This window comes from Manis javanica, chromosome 3 (genome assembly GCF_040802235.1).
Source record: "Manis javanica isolate MJ-LG chromosome 3, MJ_LKY, whole genome shotgun sequence".
NCBI lineage: Eukaryota > Metazoa > Chordata > Mammalia > Pholidota > Manidae > Manis > Manis javanica.
The window spans coordinates 143,364,304-143,383,036 of record NC_133158.1 but is presented as its reverse complement, the minus strand read 5'-3'; the positions used below and the strand labels follow the sequence as shown (position 1 = coordinate 143,383,036).

The 18,733-nt window shown below is 40.9% G+C and overlaps 1 protein-coding gene across 1 annotated transcript in view; it reads left to right on the top strand.

Moving 5' to 3' along the window:
* Positions 1–8,783: 8,783 nt before the first annotated feature.
* PPM1L (protein phosphatase, Mg2+/Mn2+ dependent 1L) overlaps positions 8,784–18,733 on the top strand; it is a 312,605-nt gene continuing 302,655 nt past the window's right edge. Inside the window, exon 1 of the mRNA XM_036997873.2 lies at positions 8,784–9,184. Within this exon, the coding sequence (XP_036853768.1) occupies positions 8,786–9,184 (399 nt within the window). The 5' untranslated portion in view covers positions 8,784–8,785. The remainder of the gene's footprint in view (positions 9,185–18,733) is intronic.

Here is an 18,733-nt window from a genome sequence, read left to right as displayed (position 1 = left end):
AATGATCTGAAGAGTGCAGAACAGACTACGTATACCTGGCAAAGAAAAGAAGACCACACAAAGAAGGGTAAAGTGACAGAGCCATAATTGATCAGGACCCAAGCCCTTCCCCCATCCCATCCCACAGGTGGGAGGAAGAGGAATGGAACAGGGAGGGGACAGTCACTCAGGAGCTCTGCATACCTGGCCTTGGAGATCTGCTCTGGGAACATGAGTCCACATTGCATTGGGTTCTTGCTGGACACCAGGGACAGCTGGAACACACTAAGAGGCAGAGATGCTAGCTGCCTGTGAACAGGCACACTCCACTCATCCTGCTGAGACCCAAAACAGAGGTGACAGTTTGAAAGATTTGCTAGTATTGGGGGTTGGGGGAGGAGGTTGCCAGAGAGGTGAAGGTTGGATGGAGCTCTCTGTAGGAGAAAGGGCAGGTGGACACTTCCCAGCCCTCCCTCAGCCCAGTTGGTCAGGTGTCCCCAGGAGCCCTAAACTCTCTATCCCCCTTACTCATGACTCAGTCCCAAGATGCCTCCCTGCACACCTGCCCAGCAGCGCTGCCATCATGGCAGAGCAGGAGCAGGGCAACCCCACCCAGCACAAGTACCACTGCTTGGCTCACAAAGAGCTGGCTAGGACGGAACAGCCACTGCCAACAGAAAGGCAGAAAGGTGGCCTCACCCATAGCCCACCAACGGGAACGGGGGCTCCACTGCAAAGGAAAACCAGGCACTGGTGAGTAAAGAATCTTGAACTGGGTACCACAAGATGCCTTCTTCATAAAGCTATTACTCTCCAGACCAGAAAAGGCATAACAGATCTATCTAATACAAAGGAAGGGGAACCCTGAAATGAATGAAACACAGAAACCCTGACAAAATGAGAAGGCAGCGGAATATGTTCCAAACAAAACTACAGGATCAGACATCAAAAAGAGGGCTAAGTGAAATGGCGATTACCAATCTTCTTAATAATGATTTCAAAGTAATAGTCATAAATATGTTCATTGATCTGTGGAGAGTATTGATTATCTCAGGGAGGACTTCACTAAAGAGATAGAAGAGTTGAAAAAGCCACTAAGAGCTGAAGAATACAATATCTTAAATGAAAAACACAATGGAGGGAATGAATAGTAGACTGCTGCAAGTAGAGGAGACAGTCAATTAGATGGAAACTAGAGAATAGGAAAACAGCAAAGCTGAGAAACACAGAAAAAAGGAATCTTTAGAAATGAGAGGAAGCTAAGAGAGTCATGTGACAATTCAAGTGAAACAATATTTGCATAATAGGGGTACCAGAAGAAGAGAGATACAGAGGAGTATCTTCAGAGAGGATATAGAAAGACTCTTTGAAGAAATAATTGCTGAAAACTTCCCCAATCTTGGGAAGCAGAAAGACACTCAGGTCCTAAGTGTGGGAAGCACAGACAGCCCCTAACAATAGCAACCCAAAGAAAACAACACAAAGATGTATAGTAATTAAAATGACAAAGATTTAGGATGAGAGAGTACTGAAAGCAGCTATAGAGAGGCAAAAAATTTCTTATAAGGGAAACCCCATCAGGCTATCAGCAGACTTCTCAGAAAATACTTTACAGGCCACAAGGAATGGCATGAAATATTTAATGTATTGAAACAAAGGACCTTCAACCAAGAGTCCTCTGTCCAGCAAGGTTATCGTTCAAATTTGGAGGAAAGATTAAAAGTTTCCCAGATAAATGAAAGTTAAAAGGATTTGCCACCACTAAACCAGCTTTACAGGATATAGTTTCATCTATAGATGAAAATGTTCTTAAGCCTCAATATTTTTAACCAGTGAAAATAAACCCACAAGAAAGGTAGTAGACTAATTACTTACAAAGTGAGTATGAAGTTAAAACAAAAGCAGTAAAACCAACTACACACAAAATCAGTCAAGATATACACAAAAAATATAGATTATGATAACTAATACATAAAGTGTGGAGAAGGAAGAAGAAAAAAAAGTACTTTTAGATTGTGTTTGAAACAGAGTGACCATTAACTTAATGTAGACTGTTATCTTTTAGGAAACTATCCATGAACCTTATGGTAACCACAGACCTAAAGCCTATAATAGAGCCACAAAAAATTAAAAAGAAAAGGAAATCCAATAACCACACTAAATAAAACCATCAAATAACAAGAGAAGAGTATAAAGAGAGAGAGAAAGAAACAGAGAGGAACTATAAAAACAACCAGAAAACAATTAATAAAATGGCCATAAATACATATCTATCAATAACTACCTTAAATGTAAATCAACTGAATACATTAATCAAAAGACACAGAGTGGCAGAATGGATAATGAAACAGACCCATCTACATGCTGCCTGCAAGAGACTTATTTCAGACCTAAAGACATATGTAGACAGAAAGTGAAGGAATGGAAAAAGATATTTCATGCAAATAACAGGGAGAAAGAAGCAGGAGTAGCAGTACTTATATCAGACAAAATAATTTCAAAACAAAAGAAAGTAATGAGACAAAGAAGGATATCACATAATGATAAAGGGATCAGTCTAAGAAGAGAATATAACCATTATAAACATCTATGCACCCAACATAAGAGCACCTAAATATGTAAAACAAATGCTAACAGAACTAAAGAGAGAAATAGACAGCAACTCAATCATATTAGGGGACTTGAACACACCACTTACATCAATGGACAGATCATCCAGACAGAAAATAAGTAAGGAAACAGAGGCACTGAACAACACATTAGATCAGATACACTTAACAGATATCTCCAGAACATTCCACCAAAAAGCAGCAGGACACACCTTTTTCTCAAGTGTACATGTAATGTTCTCCAGAATAGATCACATACTAAGCCACAAAAAGAGCCTCAATAAATTTAAACAAATTGAAATTCTATCAAGCAGATTCTCAGACCACAGTGGTATGAAACTAGAAATAAATTACACAAAGGAAACAAAACCTACAAACACATGGAGGCTAAACATGCTCCTAAGCAATCAGTGGATCAATGAAAAAATCAAAGTAGAAACCAAGCAATACAAATAGACAAATTAAAACATAAATACAGTAGTTCAAATTTGTGAGTTTCCACAAAAGTGGTCCTAAGAGGGAAGTACAGAGTATTATAGGACTACCTCAAGGAACAAGAACAATCTCAAACAGTCTAAACTCACAACTAAAGAAACTAGAAAAATAAGAACATATGAAACCCAAAGTTAGTAGAAGGAGGGGCATAATAATGATCAGAAGAGAAATAAATAAAATAGAGAAAAATAGAACAATAGAAAAAAAATCAGTGAAACCAAGAGCTGGTTCTTTGAGAAGATAAATAAAATAGACAACTCCCTAGCTAGAATTATGAAGAAAAAAAAGAGAGAACATAAATAAAATCAGAAATAAAAAATGAATAGTGACAATTGACACCACAGAAATACAAAGAATTATTAGAGAATTCTATGAAAAATTATACATCAATAAATTGGACAAACTAGAAGTTATGGATGAATTCCTAGGAAAGTACAACCTTCAAAGACTGACCCAGGAAGATTTTGAAAATCTGAACTGACCAATTACCAGCAATGACATTGAGTTGGTAATCAAAATACTCCCAACAAACAAAATCCAGGACAAGATGGCTTCACAGCTGACTTCCACTAAACATTTAAAGAAGAGCTAATACCCATCCTTCTTAAAGTATTCCAAAAATAGAAAAGGAAGGAATACTTTTAAATTCATTATTTGATGCCAGCATGACTTTGATATACCAAAACCACACAAAGACATCACAGAAAAAGAAAATTACAGACTGATATTCCTGATGACTGACATAGATGCAAAAATCCTCAAAAACATAATAGCAAACCAAATTCAAAAATACATCAAAAAGATCATCCATCATGACAAAGTGGGATTTATTCCAGGGATGCAAGGATGGTACAATACTCAAAAATCAATTGATGTGATACACCACATTAACAAAAGGAAGGATAAAGCCCACTAATGATCTCAGTAGATTCTGAAAAAGCATTTGACAACATTCAAGATCCATTCATGATAAAAGCTCTCAACAAAATGGATACAGAGGGTAAGTACCTCAACATAATAAAGGCCATATAGGATAAACCTACATCTAATATCATACTCAGTGGCAAAAAGCTGAAAGCTTTTCCTCTAAGATCAGGAACAAGAGAAGGATGCCCACTTTCATCACTTTTATTCAACAAAGTAGTGGAAATCCTAGCCATGGCAATTAGATAAGATAAAGAGATAAGAGACATCCAAGTTGGTAAGGAAGAAGTAAAACTGTCACTATTTGCAGATGTGATACTATATATATGTATATATATATAAAACACTAAAGACTCCACAAAAAAACTATTCAAACTAATAACTGGATTCAGCAAAGTTGTGGAATACAGAACTAATACACAGAAATCTGTTGCATTCTTACATACTTTTATATACTAGCAATGAACTAGCAGAAACAGAAATCAGGAAAATAATTCCATTTCTAATTGCATCAAAAAGAATGAAATACCTAGGAACAAGCCTAACCAAGGAGGTGAAAGACCTATACTCTGAAAACTGTAAGACACCCATAAAGAAATTAAAGAAGACACCAATAAATGGAAATCTATCCCATGCTCATGGATAGGAAGAATTAATATTGTCAGAATGGCCATCCTACCCAAAGTATACAGATTCAATGCAATCCCTATGAAAATACCAACAGCATTTTTAAATGAACTGAGCAAATAATCCTAAAAAATTCATATGGAACCACAAAAATCCTGAATAGCCAAAGCAATCTTGAGAAAGGAGAACAAAGCTGGGGATATTATGCTTCCTGACTTCAAGCTATATTACAAAGCTACAGTAATCAAAACAGTATGGTACTAGCACAAGAACAGATCATAGATCAATGGAACAGAATAGAAAGCCCAGATATAAACCCACACATATATGGCCAATTAATATATGATACAGGAGCCATAAATATACATGGGAAAAAGGCAGTCTCTTCAATAACTGGTGTTGGGAAAATTGGACAGCTACATGCAAGAAAATGAAACTGGATTATTGTCTAACTCAGACACAGAAGTAAACTTGAAATGAATCAAAGACATGAAATGTAAGTTATGAAATCATACAACTCTTAAAAGAAAACATAGGCAAAAATCTCTTGAGCATAAGCATGAGCAATTTTTTTCTGGACATAGTTCCTCAGGCAAGGGAAACAAAAATTGAACAAGTAGGACTACAGCAAAAGACACCATCAACAGAACAAAAAGGAAACCTATGTATGGGAGAATATATTTGTAAATGATTTATCTGATAAAGGGTTAACATCCAAAATACATAAAGAACTCATACACTTTAACAGCAAAAAACAAATAACCCAATTAAAAAAATGGGTGGAAGACCTGAACAGACAGTTCTCCAAAGAAGAGATATAGATGGCCAAAAGGCACATGAAAAGATGCTGCATATTGCTAATCATCAAGGAAATGCAAATCAAAATCACAATATCATGTTATACCAGTCAGAATAGCCACTATCAAAAAGAGAAGAAATAAGAAGTGTTGGTGAGGATGTGAAGAGAACCCTCCTACACTGTTGGTGGGAATGTAAACTGGTGCAGTTGCTGTGGAAAGCAGTGCAGAGGTTCCTCAAAAAGTAAAGATAGAAATACCATTCAGCCTAGTATTTCCACTTCTAGGAATTTACCCAAAGAAAAGAAAATTCCTGATTCAAAAGTTATATGCACCCCTATGTTATTACTGCATTATTTACAATAGCCAAGATATGGAAGCAACCATATGATCTATCCATCAATAGATAAATGGACAAAGAAGATGTGCTCCATACACACAATGGAATATTACTCAGCCATAAAAAAGAAGAAATCCTGCCATTTGTGACAACATGGATGGACCTAGAGGGTATTATGATACATGAAATAAGCCATGTGGGGAAAGACCAATACCATACGATTTCACTTATTTCTTGAATATAAAAACAAAACAGAACAAAATGAATGAAACAGAAGCAGACTCATAGAATCTGAGAAGTGACTGGTGGTTACTATGGAGGGAAGGGTTGGGGTGGGGTGGTGAGGGGGACAAAGGGTCACAAAAATTCTCAATCATAATATAAGTTGGTCATGGGGATGGTAGTACAGCATGGAGAATATAGCCAATGATTCTGTAACATCTTCTTATGTTGACAGATAGTAACTGCACTAGTGGGGGTGAAGATATAAATAGTATGGGTAACTGTCGAACCACTGTGTTGTATTCTGGAAGCCAATATAAGATTGTATATCAAATATACTTCAATAAAAAAAATATAAACTTATCTTCATAATAGCACTAATGCATTACTTTCACTTTATAGTTCTTAAAGCCATTTGAATTTATTCTCTCATTTTGGAACCTCATGATTTATGGCCTAATTTGAACAGAATGACCTAGTTTATTTCTAAGCTGTTTATCTACTCTACTTGGTGGAAAATACCAGAGTGCAGAGCAGAACAGGATACCATATTTTAGTTGTTAAAAATAACATATTAACAGTTTTTCATATTTCCTTCCTGTCTTTTCTATGCATGTTTATATAATTGAGATCATGTATATGCCGTTTATGTTTCAAAGTTTTTTTTTTCTGGTTATGACGGCAACCTATGCCTTTTGTAAAAACCTTGGAAAAATTGTAGAAAACAGGCCCAAGTCAAAGCAGAAATCGTAAACCACATATAATCTACTACTTTTAGTTAACTTAAATGTTTAGTTAACATTTTGATGTATTTTTTTCCACTATTTTATTCTTTTCTATTTTTTGGCTTTTGAACAACGTAGTCGGAATCATACCGAGGCAGGAGTGCTTGGGGAGACGGGCAGTGGCTTGTCTTGGATCAGGCAGCCTCTGTTCTCCAGTCTAGGCGACTGGAAGCTGGAGATCAGTACTCTTCTTCCTGGACAGGGGTAGCAAGTGTATTTTCCTTTAAAGCTCATTTGTTTCCATATAGTAGCTGATTTGTACATTGTTTTCTTCTTCTCCCAATATCTTCAGGCCACGGTCACTCGCCCGTATTTCAACAAGCTATCCTTGATGGCTTCTGGAAGCCTATACTGTTCTCGGGGGCCATTCACTTCTGCTTATCAAAAAACTTCCGCCCCTACTTCGTCTTCTAAAGCGACGCTTGAGGAGGGGGTGGGAAGCTTCAAGTTCAGAACTTTAAAGGGACTTTCTACAGAGTCAGGGCACTCGTACCGCAGCAGGGTCAGGAGCGCCCTGGGCGCCCCTGGGAGGCTCCGTGCCTCTCTGTGGAGGGGTTGCGACCAGGAAAGACCTTCGTGGCTGAGTCCTCCGCTCCCGGGCCGGCAGCAGCTCGCAGAAAGGCCAGCCCATTCTCGGCCCTGCCAAGGTTTTCATCAGGGCGCACTTCTACGTGGCCGAGTCCTCTCATCCTGCTGCTCTTGGGAGGGGTCTTTTCTCACCGCGAGGAGGCTTCTAGGCCCCAGGCTCGCTGTCCACGTCTCGGGAGGGCCGGCAGTCCTCTGTCACCGAACATAACAGCCCGATCCACTCTGCCGCGCTTTGCGAGCCGAGAGAAGTGCGTCCCTTCTCGCTTGCCTTATGCCCGGCGAGGCGGGGACCGCACTATAGTGCTGCTGCCGGGAGGGGAGACGCTCACGTGTGGCGTTCTGCTTTCCTGCTGGTACAGTGCCTCCCGGGAAACCAAACGTTCAGACTACTAGGGTCTGGATTGTATTGTCCTGGGAGCCCGCACAGGAGGCAAGGACGACCATCTACTCGAGCGAGGCAGCGGATGCGCCCCTTCCCTCCCCTCGGTTAGCTTGAACCACACGGGGCTGTGAGCGCGCCAGCAGCCGCGGAGCTTCCTCAGCCTTTGACAGCTCAGCTCCTGGATCTCGGGGCCTCTAGTCCTGACAAAGGGGGCGGGGCGATACGGGGCGGGGCGAGCGCGCGCGGGGCGGGGCGAGCGCGAGCCTGGGCGCTGCAAGGGAGCACGCGAGCTGAGCCGAGCCGACTGAGCAGAAAGGTGCTGGGGAGAGGCTGGCTGAGCCGCGCCGGCCGCCTGCGGCTCCGCGCCGATCGTGCTGCGTCTCCGGGCTCCGCGTACCCCTGCCTCTGTCCAGGCTCCCTCAAAACTTTTGTCCTCTGGACCCCCCGATCGCGGGGTGTCTAGAGGAACCGGAGCGCTCGGCCGGCTCTGCGCTCCCCTGCAACGGCGGCCGAGGGGAAGTGCATCCCTTGCCCGCTGGTCTCTCCGCTCCTCGCCTCCTCACCTGCTGATCGTTCCCGGGAGCGGCGAGAGGGCACCCGCGGAGGGGCTGCGCGGTCGCCAGAGCCCCGAACTCTCCCGCCCACCGCGGCAGATCTGCCAGGCGCAACTTTAACTTGATTCCTCTTGCCCAGGCTCGGCACCCCCGGCGGCAGCTCCTGTTGCCACCGCCGCCGTTTCGGCCACAAAGGGGCTCAGGGAAGGGTGGCGGCGCGGTCCGCGGGCACAGGCGCGGGTGCGCAGGGAGCGGGCCTGCCGGCTGACGAGGCCGGGAACAAAAGGGATACTGCCTTCGTTCGTGGCGCGGGCTCGGAGCAGCCTGCTCGTCCGCCTCCCGCCCGGCTTGGCTAGCCTCCTCCCCCGGCCCTCGGCTGCTGCTCCACCTCCCTCCCCGCGGGCCATCCCCGCAGTGCTCCGGGACCCGGCGAGCCTTCGGGGAGCGCATCGCTGCTGGTGGTTGGGGCTCTAGCGATAATAAATGATAGAGGATACAATGACTTTGCTGTCTCTGCTGGGTCGCATCATGCGCTACTTCTTGTTGAGACCGGAGACGCTCTTCCTGCTGTGTATCAGCTTGGCGCTTTGGAGTTACTTCTTCCACACAGACGAGGTAAAGACCATCGTGAAGTCCAGCCGGGACGCCGTGAAGATGGTGAAGGGCAAGGTGGCCGAGATCATGCAGAACGATCGGCTCGGGGGTCTTGACGTGCTGGAGGCCGAGTTTTCCAAGACCTGGGAGTTCAAGAGCCACAACGTGGCCGTGTATTCCATCCAGGGCCGGAGAGACCACATGGAGGACCGCTTCGAAGTTCTCACTGACCTAGCCAACAAGACGCACCCGTCCATCTTCGGGATCTTCGACGGGCACGGGGGCGAGGTAGGAGTTGTCTGGGGCTTTGTTTGAATGAGTATGTGCGTAAACAGCAGGACGTTGTATGCGCAGCAGGGTAGGAACTGGGTGCGAGGGTCATGGTGATGACCTGGTGTCCGGCAGGACAAAGCCGCTAGTTACAAATGCGGCTCAAGTTGCCAAAAACACTGCTGAATTCAGACCTCTTGGGGCTGAAAGTTCAATTTAGGGGAGGGAGGGTCATCTACAGCCAATTCATGCCTCATAATTTATGAGGTTTCCCAAGGCCGGAACCCAGCAAATGACTGCTAGTTTTGCGGGGAGAGTTAATGGTTTCTACAGTGAACTTCGGCCCGGTGCCTCAATGTCCCTGTTCTAGAGTTTGAAAACGAGACAGGCTCAAAGAAGGAATAAAATATCTTTGATTATTATTAGGGAATAGAGTCAAGATCTGCAGAGCTGAGTCAGGGAGGGCTCAGTGAGGATGAAGGAAGCTGTGACTTCTCCTCATCGCCTTTGTCCTGAGGCGGAACACGAGGGGCAGCCCTGCACTTCTTAACTCCATTAACTTGGCAAGTGCAGTGGGCTAGTAGACGGCAGCACCTCGCAGGCAGCTGTCTTCAGCTGGATCGCGGAGCGGGACCGAGATGCTTCTGGCCTTTGCAGAGGTGGCGTTGCCCGCAGAGGCAGTGGTGCCCAGATCTCGCCCCTGCGCCCTAGTCAGCGTGGGGGCACAGACGTCTCCTGCTTCTAAACTCCTTTATTCGGTGTTCATCTGGGAGCAAGAGATGAGGTTAGAGGCCGCTTCAGGTCCCTCTGCCGCATTTCTGCGGCACCCTGATCTCGCGCCCGGGCTTAGATTCCTGGAGGTCGGGGCGAGGGTTGGCTCTGGTTCTTGGGCATTTGTCCAGGCGAAGTGAGTGGCAAAGAGCACCAGGCCAGCTACGCCATCCCTCTAAATCTGGCAGTTTTTAACAGAGTTTGATAGCTGCACTTTTATAACCTCCAGCATACTTTCTTACTCGTGCTGCCTCCCACCCCTCCTTCGCCACCGCTTCCACACCATTTCCGCCTCCCTCCACACCTCCGTGCTCCCACCCGGCTTTCCCCCCAGCTCTCTACTTGGCCCTTCTGGTCTCTGGGTGGGCTGTGGAGGACGGCTTTCTCTTTAAAGCCTTGCTTGTTGTTTGTCTTTGTTTTGGGTGAACCCTGAGAATGCTTTCAATTGGTTATCTTATCTGCATTCTCTCTTTGATTCAGTGTCACTTCATACCCACGCTGCTAATCTTTCCAGGAGACTGACTGTATCTATTTGTCTGTAGCACCAAGTTTGCCAGGAACGACAAACTGAGTTGGGAGAATTTATTTGGTAGAACTGAACTCAGTTTTTCCTATATTCTGTCTTTCAAAATAAAGTTTCCTCACTGGTTGTAATGTTGTAGCTTACTACTTGGGTAGTGTGGGGCTCCTAGATGTGAAGTTACTTGAAAGAGATGCTCTCCAGTTGGGTAAAAACATAACTGAATGACAAGGTTGCCAATACAATGACTGAGTTGTTTTCTTGATTTGACTCAGAATGTTTATACTTTCATTTTATATACCTAGACCATTGTAAGTCATCTAATAACGCTTATATTTACTATATATTTTTACATTAAAGTTGTTGGCAGATGATAATCTGCCTCTGGTCCTAGAAAGCACAATTTCATTTTTAATTTAAAGGTCAGGATGTAATATTGATGTGGTGAAACTCTGGGTTGTGTTTAGGTGGGCTGTGTTGGCATGTTTTGAGCCTGAATGTGTAAGTGAATTGGTATTTTAAAATTTCATTTAAGTTGATAATTCTAAAACAGGGAAGTTGCAGACTGAAACAGATTTCAGTATGAAAAATTTCCAGTCCAATGCTATCTTCCTGTAAATGTACCACCCCAAAAAGGGGCATAATAAATGCTTTTTTTAAATCAGAAGTATTTTACATGTATAGGGCTTTCATTAAAGTTTAAAATAATAAAGTAGAAGATGATAATTGTTAGCCAAACTATAAAATGCTTTTCATTGTGCCTTACATTAAAAAGCCTGTTTGCAAAATAATGAATGTTATCAGTACCCTTAAAAATAGAATAATTGTTCTATCTATAATCTACCGTCTAGGCAGTTCATTCATTTTGGCTTGTTTTAGGGAGAAATAAGGAAAATGCTATAAAAAGAGTATTTAGTTGTTACTTGGTATGTGATAATAAATAATATTAGGTCATTTCTTGCTTTTTCTCTCATTGAGAGAAAATTGTACCATCTAATTATTGTCTTTTGTGTTGTTTAGCTTCTTTAACATTCACCAGAGGAGGGTGCCACTGTTTGATTTTGGTATAGATGGTGTGGGTAAAATTGAAACATTTCCAGAATATCTCGCCTGGCTTTGGCACGTCTGCATATCAACAGGCATTCAGAGGTGTAAACAAATGTGGCTTTAGTGCATTTGCATCTTTCCTCAGGGGTTGAGAAGTTCATCTTCATATCAATGGGTAATTACCTGGGCAACCGAGGGCTTATCTGTACCTGAGAGGTGAGGGGTAGGGCCGGTGGTTGCTGCTTGAGCAGAGAAGAAAGACGGCCTGGGACTGCAGTTTTTGAGCAATAAATGGATTTTAAACTTTATTTCTCCCTTTGACTGATTTTGGTTTTTAGGGGTATTTTGCCCCGGGATTTCCTTTCCCGGACTTAGGGATGGTAAGTTATGTCCTTTCAGAAAAGAGGAAGCTTTTTCTGAACTTCCTGTTATTTATATATATGCTGTCTGTAGAGTGGTACAGACGATAAATGAAGAGTTTAATTTTATTTCTGATAATTCAGATTACTAAGGTAGGTTACAAAAAACCAGGGCCTATCTGCAATGATAGTGCTGTTTAGGTCCTGAAGGAACCTATGCCACCTTATATATACATTTCATTACATTTTTTTAGATGAAATGCTTGTTGATGGTTGTAGGAATTGTGACCTTTCTAAAGGCTACACTGCCAGTCAAGGACTTCAGTTTGGTGTTCTATATATTAAACTGCTGGGCAATTCATTTGCATATTTACCTAAATATAAGACAGAGAGTACACTGGGGGTGCATAGGTGAATGAGACATGATTCCCATCTTCAGAAAATTTCAGTGTAGTGAGAGAGACAGACCTATATAACAAAAATTATAGTCATATCCTTAGGGTGTCGGAGGACTACTGGGGAGGAGCATTTAATCAGACTGGGAGGAGCATTTAATCAGACTGGAAGGTGGGAGGCCCAAGGAAAGATACCTTAAAGACATTATTTACCGCAAGGTTAAAAGCATAGGTTTTGGCTTGAGATCTGTCTTTGAATCTCCAATCTACCTATACTAGCTATAACCATGGACAAGTTGTTCAATCAACTTTATCTGGGAGTTTTTAATCTGAAAAATAGGGATCGTAATGCATGTTAGGTGCCCCCTCATCAGTCATATTATATATCCTGCCTAGAAAATGGAGAGAAGGACGTGGAAGAGAGCTTAGAGATCGAGAAACCAACAGTGTTAGCACAACAGTAACCAAGGGTACTTGGAAAGCCACAAGTCAAGTCTGAGCACTGGAAAGGTGCATGATGGATATGGGTAACTCAGATATCTCCCAAGCTCTCTATCTCTTTGTGATGTCTGGTGAGTTGATTATTAGTTCAAGATTCTAGGTATCCTAGCAATGGGAAAGAAGCATCCTAGCTTCATGTGCAAATTTTCTGATTAGTGAAAAGGAATAATCTCTGTCATTAATTGATAAATTGGTATTCTGATTTGCATTCAGTCTCTTATGAATTGGGTTAGCATGAGTTATTTCTGGAGTCTATTCAACTGTGTATTTTGATAAAGATATGTCCCTGCATATCAACAGGTGTTCAGAGGTGTAAACAAGTGTGGCTTTAGTGCATTTGCATCTTTCCTCAGGGGTTGAGAAGGTCATCTTCATATCAATGGGTAATTACCTGGGCAACCGAGACATTTTAAAAATGATACTATGGTGGATGGTTGACTATGCAGGTGTGTGTGTGTGTGTGTGTGTGTGTGTGTGTGTATGTGTGTATTTGGCTAAAGTAAGGACAATGACTGTTTTGCTGTATAACAAAAGATTAAAACAACAAAAAGGTAAAAATATAGTTCAGATTGTATCAGTTGATGTGGAACAGGTATTTTTAAAAAGAAAAAATGTTAATCTAAGAAAACGGTTTTTTTTGTGCTGATCTCTTAATTTTATCCATAGGCAAAAGGTGATTTTTTTTTCTTTTCTTCTCTTCTTATATTATCTCTGAGAAATATCACCAATTCTTTGAGGCAACTCTGTTAGTGTTCTTGGCTGAAACCTATCTAGACAAACCGATTGTTATGCTTATGGACATTACTGTATTAGAGGTCATATAATGTTGTATCATACAGTTGACGCATAACTTGGCCAGTGGGTGTAGCTTAGAGTTCCATACCTCACATCAGAGAGAAGCGGTACTTCAGATAATTGTCAGGGGCTGCAGTCTTGAGGCTCAGTACTTCTTAGAAGCTCAGAAGAGAAACTGCTTATGGAGTGTTGCTTAAAGGATATGTACAGTCTGATTTTTTAGATCAGTGGTCCTTAACTTTTCTTGCTTAATGTGCTTCTCTTGAGGGTGTTATTAAACTACATATTGCCCAGAAAAATGGACAATGTGCATTAAGTTTTGTTTATAATTTCAAAGATAAGAGGATGAAGCCTCTGGATTTAAGTTAGTCTACATAGAATAAAATGTATTTCTGATAAATCTAGACCTGCAGAGAACTGTGTACCTGGATCACTTCCTTGGCCTGATGCCTTCTTTTCCATCATTTGCTTTTATTGACTCGTCATTGCCTTTGAGGGTTGTTATGACGAATGGTCTTGCAAAGCTCTTTGATAGGTAAATCAACTGCAAGGATATTGTTTAGGCTGCTATTTGTTACATTATATAGTATGTTCTTTATGAGGACCAAGGGAGAGACAGTTCTCTGATAGCTTTTTGTTTTTATTTTAAGGAGGTTGAATCATGTAACTGATTGGATCGTCTTGTGTTTGGTGGCTGCTAGAGGTGTTAAAGCCAAACCTCTGGCCTGCATCTCGCAAATGTGCAAAATTTTATAGAATACATGAATTTGGTACATGAAACTCGCTCCCAGGACTGCTCATCTTTCCTATTTTCAGTTTTCCTTTGTCCCATTTTCCACTTTCTCCTTTGAGATATGTCATTTTATCTTGTTGGGTTTAAGTATTTATGTAAGCTTCATTGGATCCTTTCTGAAATAAGATATAGTTCTGAATAAATAATGAGTGGCACAATGAATTTTAAGCTTTTTCAGATGTTACAGCTACTGTTATTAAATGTTGGGATCCTACATTACAGAGGTATGGGAGGCCTGTGGATTTAGTGTGGACAAATGCTTTATGATTTAAGGAAAAAATTCAGATTATTTTTATTTAAAATGGCACTTTGACATTTCTGCCAGAATAAAAGGGACATTTCCCTCTCCTGTGCTTAAGAACCTCTTTGTAGGTGAATGTAGGATTCTGACTGCTTATCCTGATGCATCTTCTGAACAGAGCCAACATTTTCTGTAGAGTCTCCACATGTGGAAATGCTTTCTGTGATCCCCAAAAATGAATCAATGCATTCTCTGCCCTCAGGCAATAGTCCATCTGCTTTATGAGATAAGTTTTTTAAAAATAGCCCAGCTACAGGACGCATTTGGACCACCCATAAGAGGGTGATGGCCTGACTGGGGGAACTTTAGGAGTCTTGAATAATTTTGAGGAGAAACTGACATTTGATTATACCCTAGCATTTCAGTAGATAGAGATAGGGTGGAGGGAGGATGAGAAGATGACATTACAGGTGGAAGAAAATGTGTGAAAATGGTATAGAGGAAGTCAAATGCAGGCACAGTTGAAAGGAAAGCAAGTAGCCCGTTTGGTTAGAGTAGGCTTTCCCCAATTGCTGTCATTCTAGAAGCCTAGTCATTATTTTTTCCATATTTGAGTACTCTCGGTTTTGATATACTTACTGTTATTTTTTAGATTGACTATTTTTTAAGTTAAACAAATTTATTTAAAAAAGAAGCTTCATATCAGCCCTGTGAATGGAAAATTGTAAAATGAAATTCTTGGCCTCCAGCCTGCTAAGAAGTTGTGTCTATCTTGATGGAATAGAATGATTCTGAAAGGTTCCTTTTCTAGTCTCTGGTTGCCTCTAGAGTCCTTCTGCCCCCATTCCCTTGCTTTTTATGAGCAGAAAGGTGGCTTTTACAATTAATCATTGGCTATAATTTGAAGCAAGGCTGGCTCCTTATTCCCTTGCAGGTGGAAGGTACTTCTAGTGACCCCATTCCTTGAGGAGCCCCAGTTTGGAGCAGCTTTTCACTGTGTGGCAGATAAGATTCACATGACAGATAGGATTTCCTGTGTGACACTTCCATGGGGAACTCAGAGTTATAGGCTCTTCCTGATGTTCTAGCAGAAATTCCATCCCCATTTCTAAGGAGAAGAAAGCAGTATAGGAATAAACCTGAATCTTTTCTAGCTTAGTTGAAAAAGCAAATAATTCACAAGTTTTGGTACTTGGGCCAGTAATGGTCACAAATTGTATGTGACATACTTACAATGACAAGATACACCAATGTGCTGGGACCTCAGCCTGGGATTTACAGTACAAACAGGTGAGGAGAGTGGGAGATGCTGCCTACCTGTTGTCAGTACTGCTGTGGAAGGCCATGCAAGGAGCCGGGCTGTGTGTGGTAGATAGCGGGCAGCCAATGGGTATTTTGGAGCAAAGGAATAGCACATGATCCATGCTTTAGTAATCCTGTTTCTCTAGAATCCTGCATAGAGGATTGATGTGAATGAACAAATAGAAGGTGGGGAGTGGTGTCAGTTGGGAAGCCTGGGCCAAAGCAGTGAGGTGACACTCAGGGGCTAGGGCCATTGCTGAAAGAGGGAAAGGTGTGGGTGGGAGACCCTCTGAAGTGGTAAGACAGCTGTCAGGGTTCCCGGTGTGGCACCAGCAACATGAAAGAGGGCAGTTGGATGGAAGAACAAATTTGGACAATAGTGTGTTTCCTTTCTTCCTTATATTTAGACATTTTCTGGGATTTACAAAATGTTCATTAACATTTAGCTCCCTGATTTGTAAAAACATTATTTCTGTCATACCTCATCTATTTAAAACAATGAAAGTGCACATTATATAGAGTACCTGATTTATGCAAATGAGGGCATTTATTGTGATTTTACTTTTTTTTGGTATCATTAATCTACAATTACATGAGGAACATTATGTTTACTAGACTCCCCCCTTCACAAAGTCCCCCACCACACAAACCCCATTGCAGTCACTGTCCATCAGCGTAGTAAGATGCTATAGAATCACTACTTGTCTTCTCTGTGTTGCACAGCCCTCCCCCTGTGCCCCCCCACATATACATGCTAATTGTAATGCCCCCTTTCTTTTCCCCCACCTTATTCCTCCCTTCCCACCCATCCTCCCCAGTCCCTTTCCCTTTGGTAACTGTTAGTCTATTCTTGGGTTCTGTGATTCTGCTGCGGTTTTGTTCCTTCTGTTTTTTTCTTTGTTCTTATACTCCACATAGGAGTTAAATCATTTGGTACTTGTCTTCTCCGCCTGTCTTATTTCACTGAGCATAATACCCTCCAGCTCCATCCATGTTGTTGCAAATGGTAGGATTTGTTTTCTTCTTATGGCTGAATAATATTCCATTGTGTGTATGTACCACATCTTCTTTATACATTCATGTACTGATGGCACTTAGGTGGCTTCCATTTCTTGGCTATTGTAAATAGTGCTGCAATAAACATAGGGGTGCATCTGTCTTTTTCAAACTGGGCTGCTGTGTTCTTAGGGTAAATTCCTAAAAGTAGAATTCCTGGGTCAAATGGTATTTCTATTTTGAGCTTTTTGAGGAACCTCCATACTGCTTTCCACAATGGTTGAACTAATTTACATTCCCACCAGCAGTGTAGGAGGGTTCCACTTTCTCCTCATCCTCACCAACATTTGTTGTTGTTTGTCTTTTGGATGGTGGTGATCCTTATTGGTGTGAGGTGATATCTCATTGTGGTTTTAATTTGCATTTCTCTGATCACTAGCGATGTGGAGCATCTTTTCATGTGTGTGATTTTACTTTTTTACCAGGAATAGTTTAGGTTTTGTTGCAAGGTATAGCTCTTCCAAGACTGAAAAGACAGCACAATGTCTTAATTTCTCTTAAATGATTTAATTTCCCTGTTACTGATTTTAAAATAGGTAATATGTGTATCATTCAGTCTTAGATGTAAGTGGTCCCTGAGCTCTGTCCACTTTGGATATAGACATGTAATTCATAAAGGACTTAGTTTTAAATGAAGTAACATTTAAAAAAACTAACTCCTAGATACAGAGAACAGATTGGTGGTTGCCAGAGGCAATGGGCTGGGGGTGAGTGTGAAACGGATGAAGGGAGTCAAAAGGTACAGATTCCAGTTATCAAATAAGTCGGGGATGTAATGTACAACATGATGACTATAGTTAATAATACTCTACTGCATATTTGAAGGTTGCTAAGAGAGTAAATGTTAAAGGTTCTCATAAGGAAAAAATTTTGCAACTATGTATGATGAAGGATGTTAACTATATTTATTTTGGTGATCATTTCACAATACATACAAATGTCAAATCATTATGCTATAGATACAAAACTAATATAATGTCATATGTCAATTATACCTCAATTAAAAAAGCAAGGAAATACACCTGGAAGAAAAGAAACCCCCCAAAAGTAATATTTTTATGTTGAGTATTAATATTTGTAGCCTTTGCTTTATTCTTAATTTCTATTTTGATTTGTAATAACTTTAATAATGCATTTTTTAGGTTTACCTTTTATTACCATTTTAATAATTGTAGTTAATGTACAAGTTAAACATTTTTAAAAATGAGTTAATTTTAAAATTACAGAAGTAATATGACTACAAGATAGGTGGTATAGAAAAGGAAACAGAATCACTCCAAATCTCATTATCCTGTCACATCCACTGTTATGATTTTGGTATATTATTTGCTAATCTTTTAAAATACTAATTTTAAATATGTTTACATTGTTATAGTAATGTATATATAGTTGGAATTGTTGGGTTTTTACCTTGTATAAGCCTAGAAACACATAGTCATTTCGCTTCATAATTCTCTAGTATATTTCTAATATATTTTTTAGTGAGGAATAATATTTACTGAATGAATAGTTGATAAATTATTCAATTGCTTTCTTATTGGTATACATTTAGCTTCCTCTAAACTTTTATCATTGTAAAACATCGTAATAAGTTTTTTTTTGCTACTACTGTAGTTTGGATTATCTATCCAGTGATTTCCAGAAATGAGATTTCTGGATCAGAGGAGCAATAAAGAAACCACCATTATTGGTAATAAAATAATAATGACTGACATTTATTGAAATGTATAGTATGCCAGGCAGTGTTTAAGGTACTTTATATATATTACCTAATTTTAATTATTATA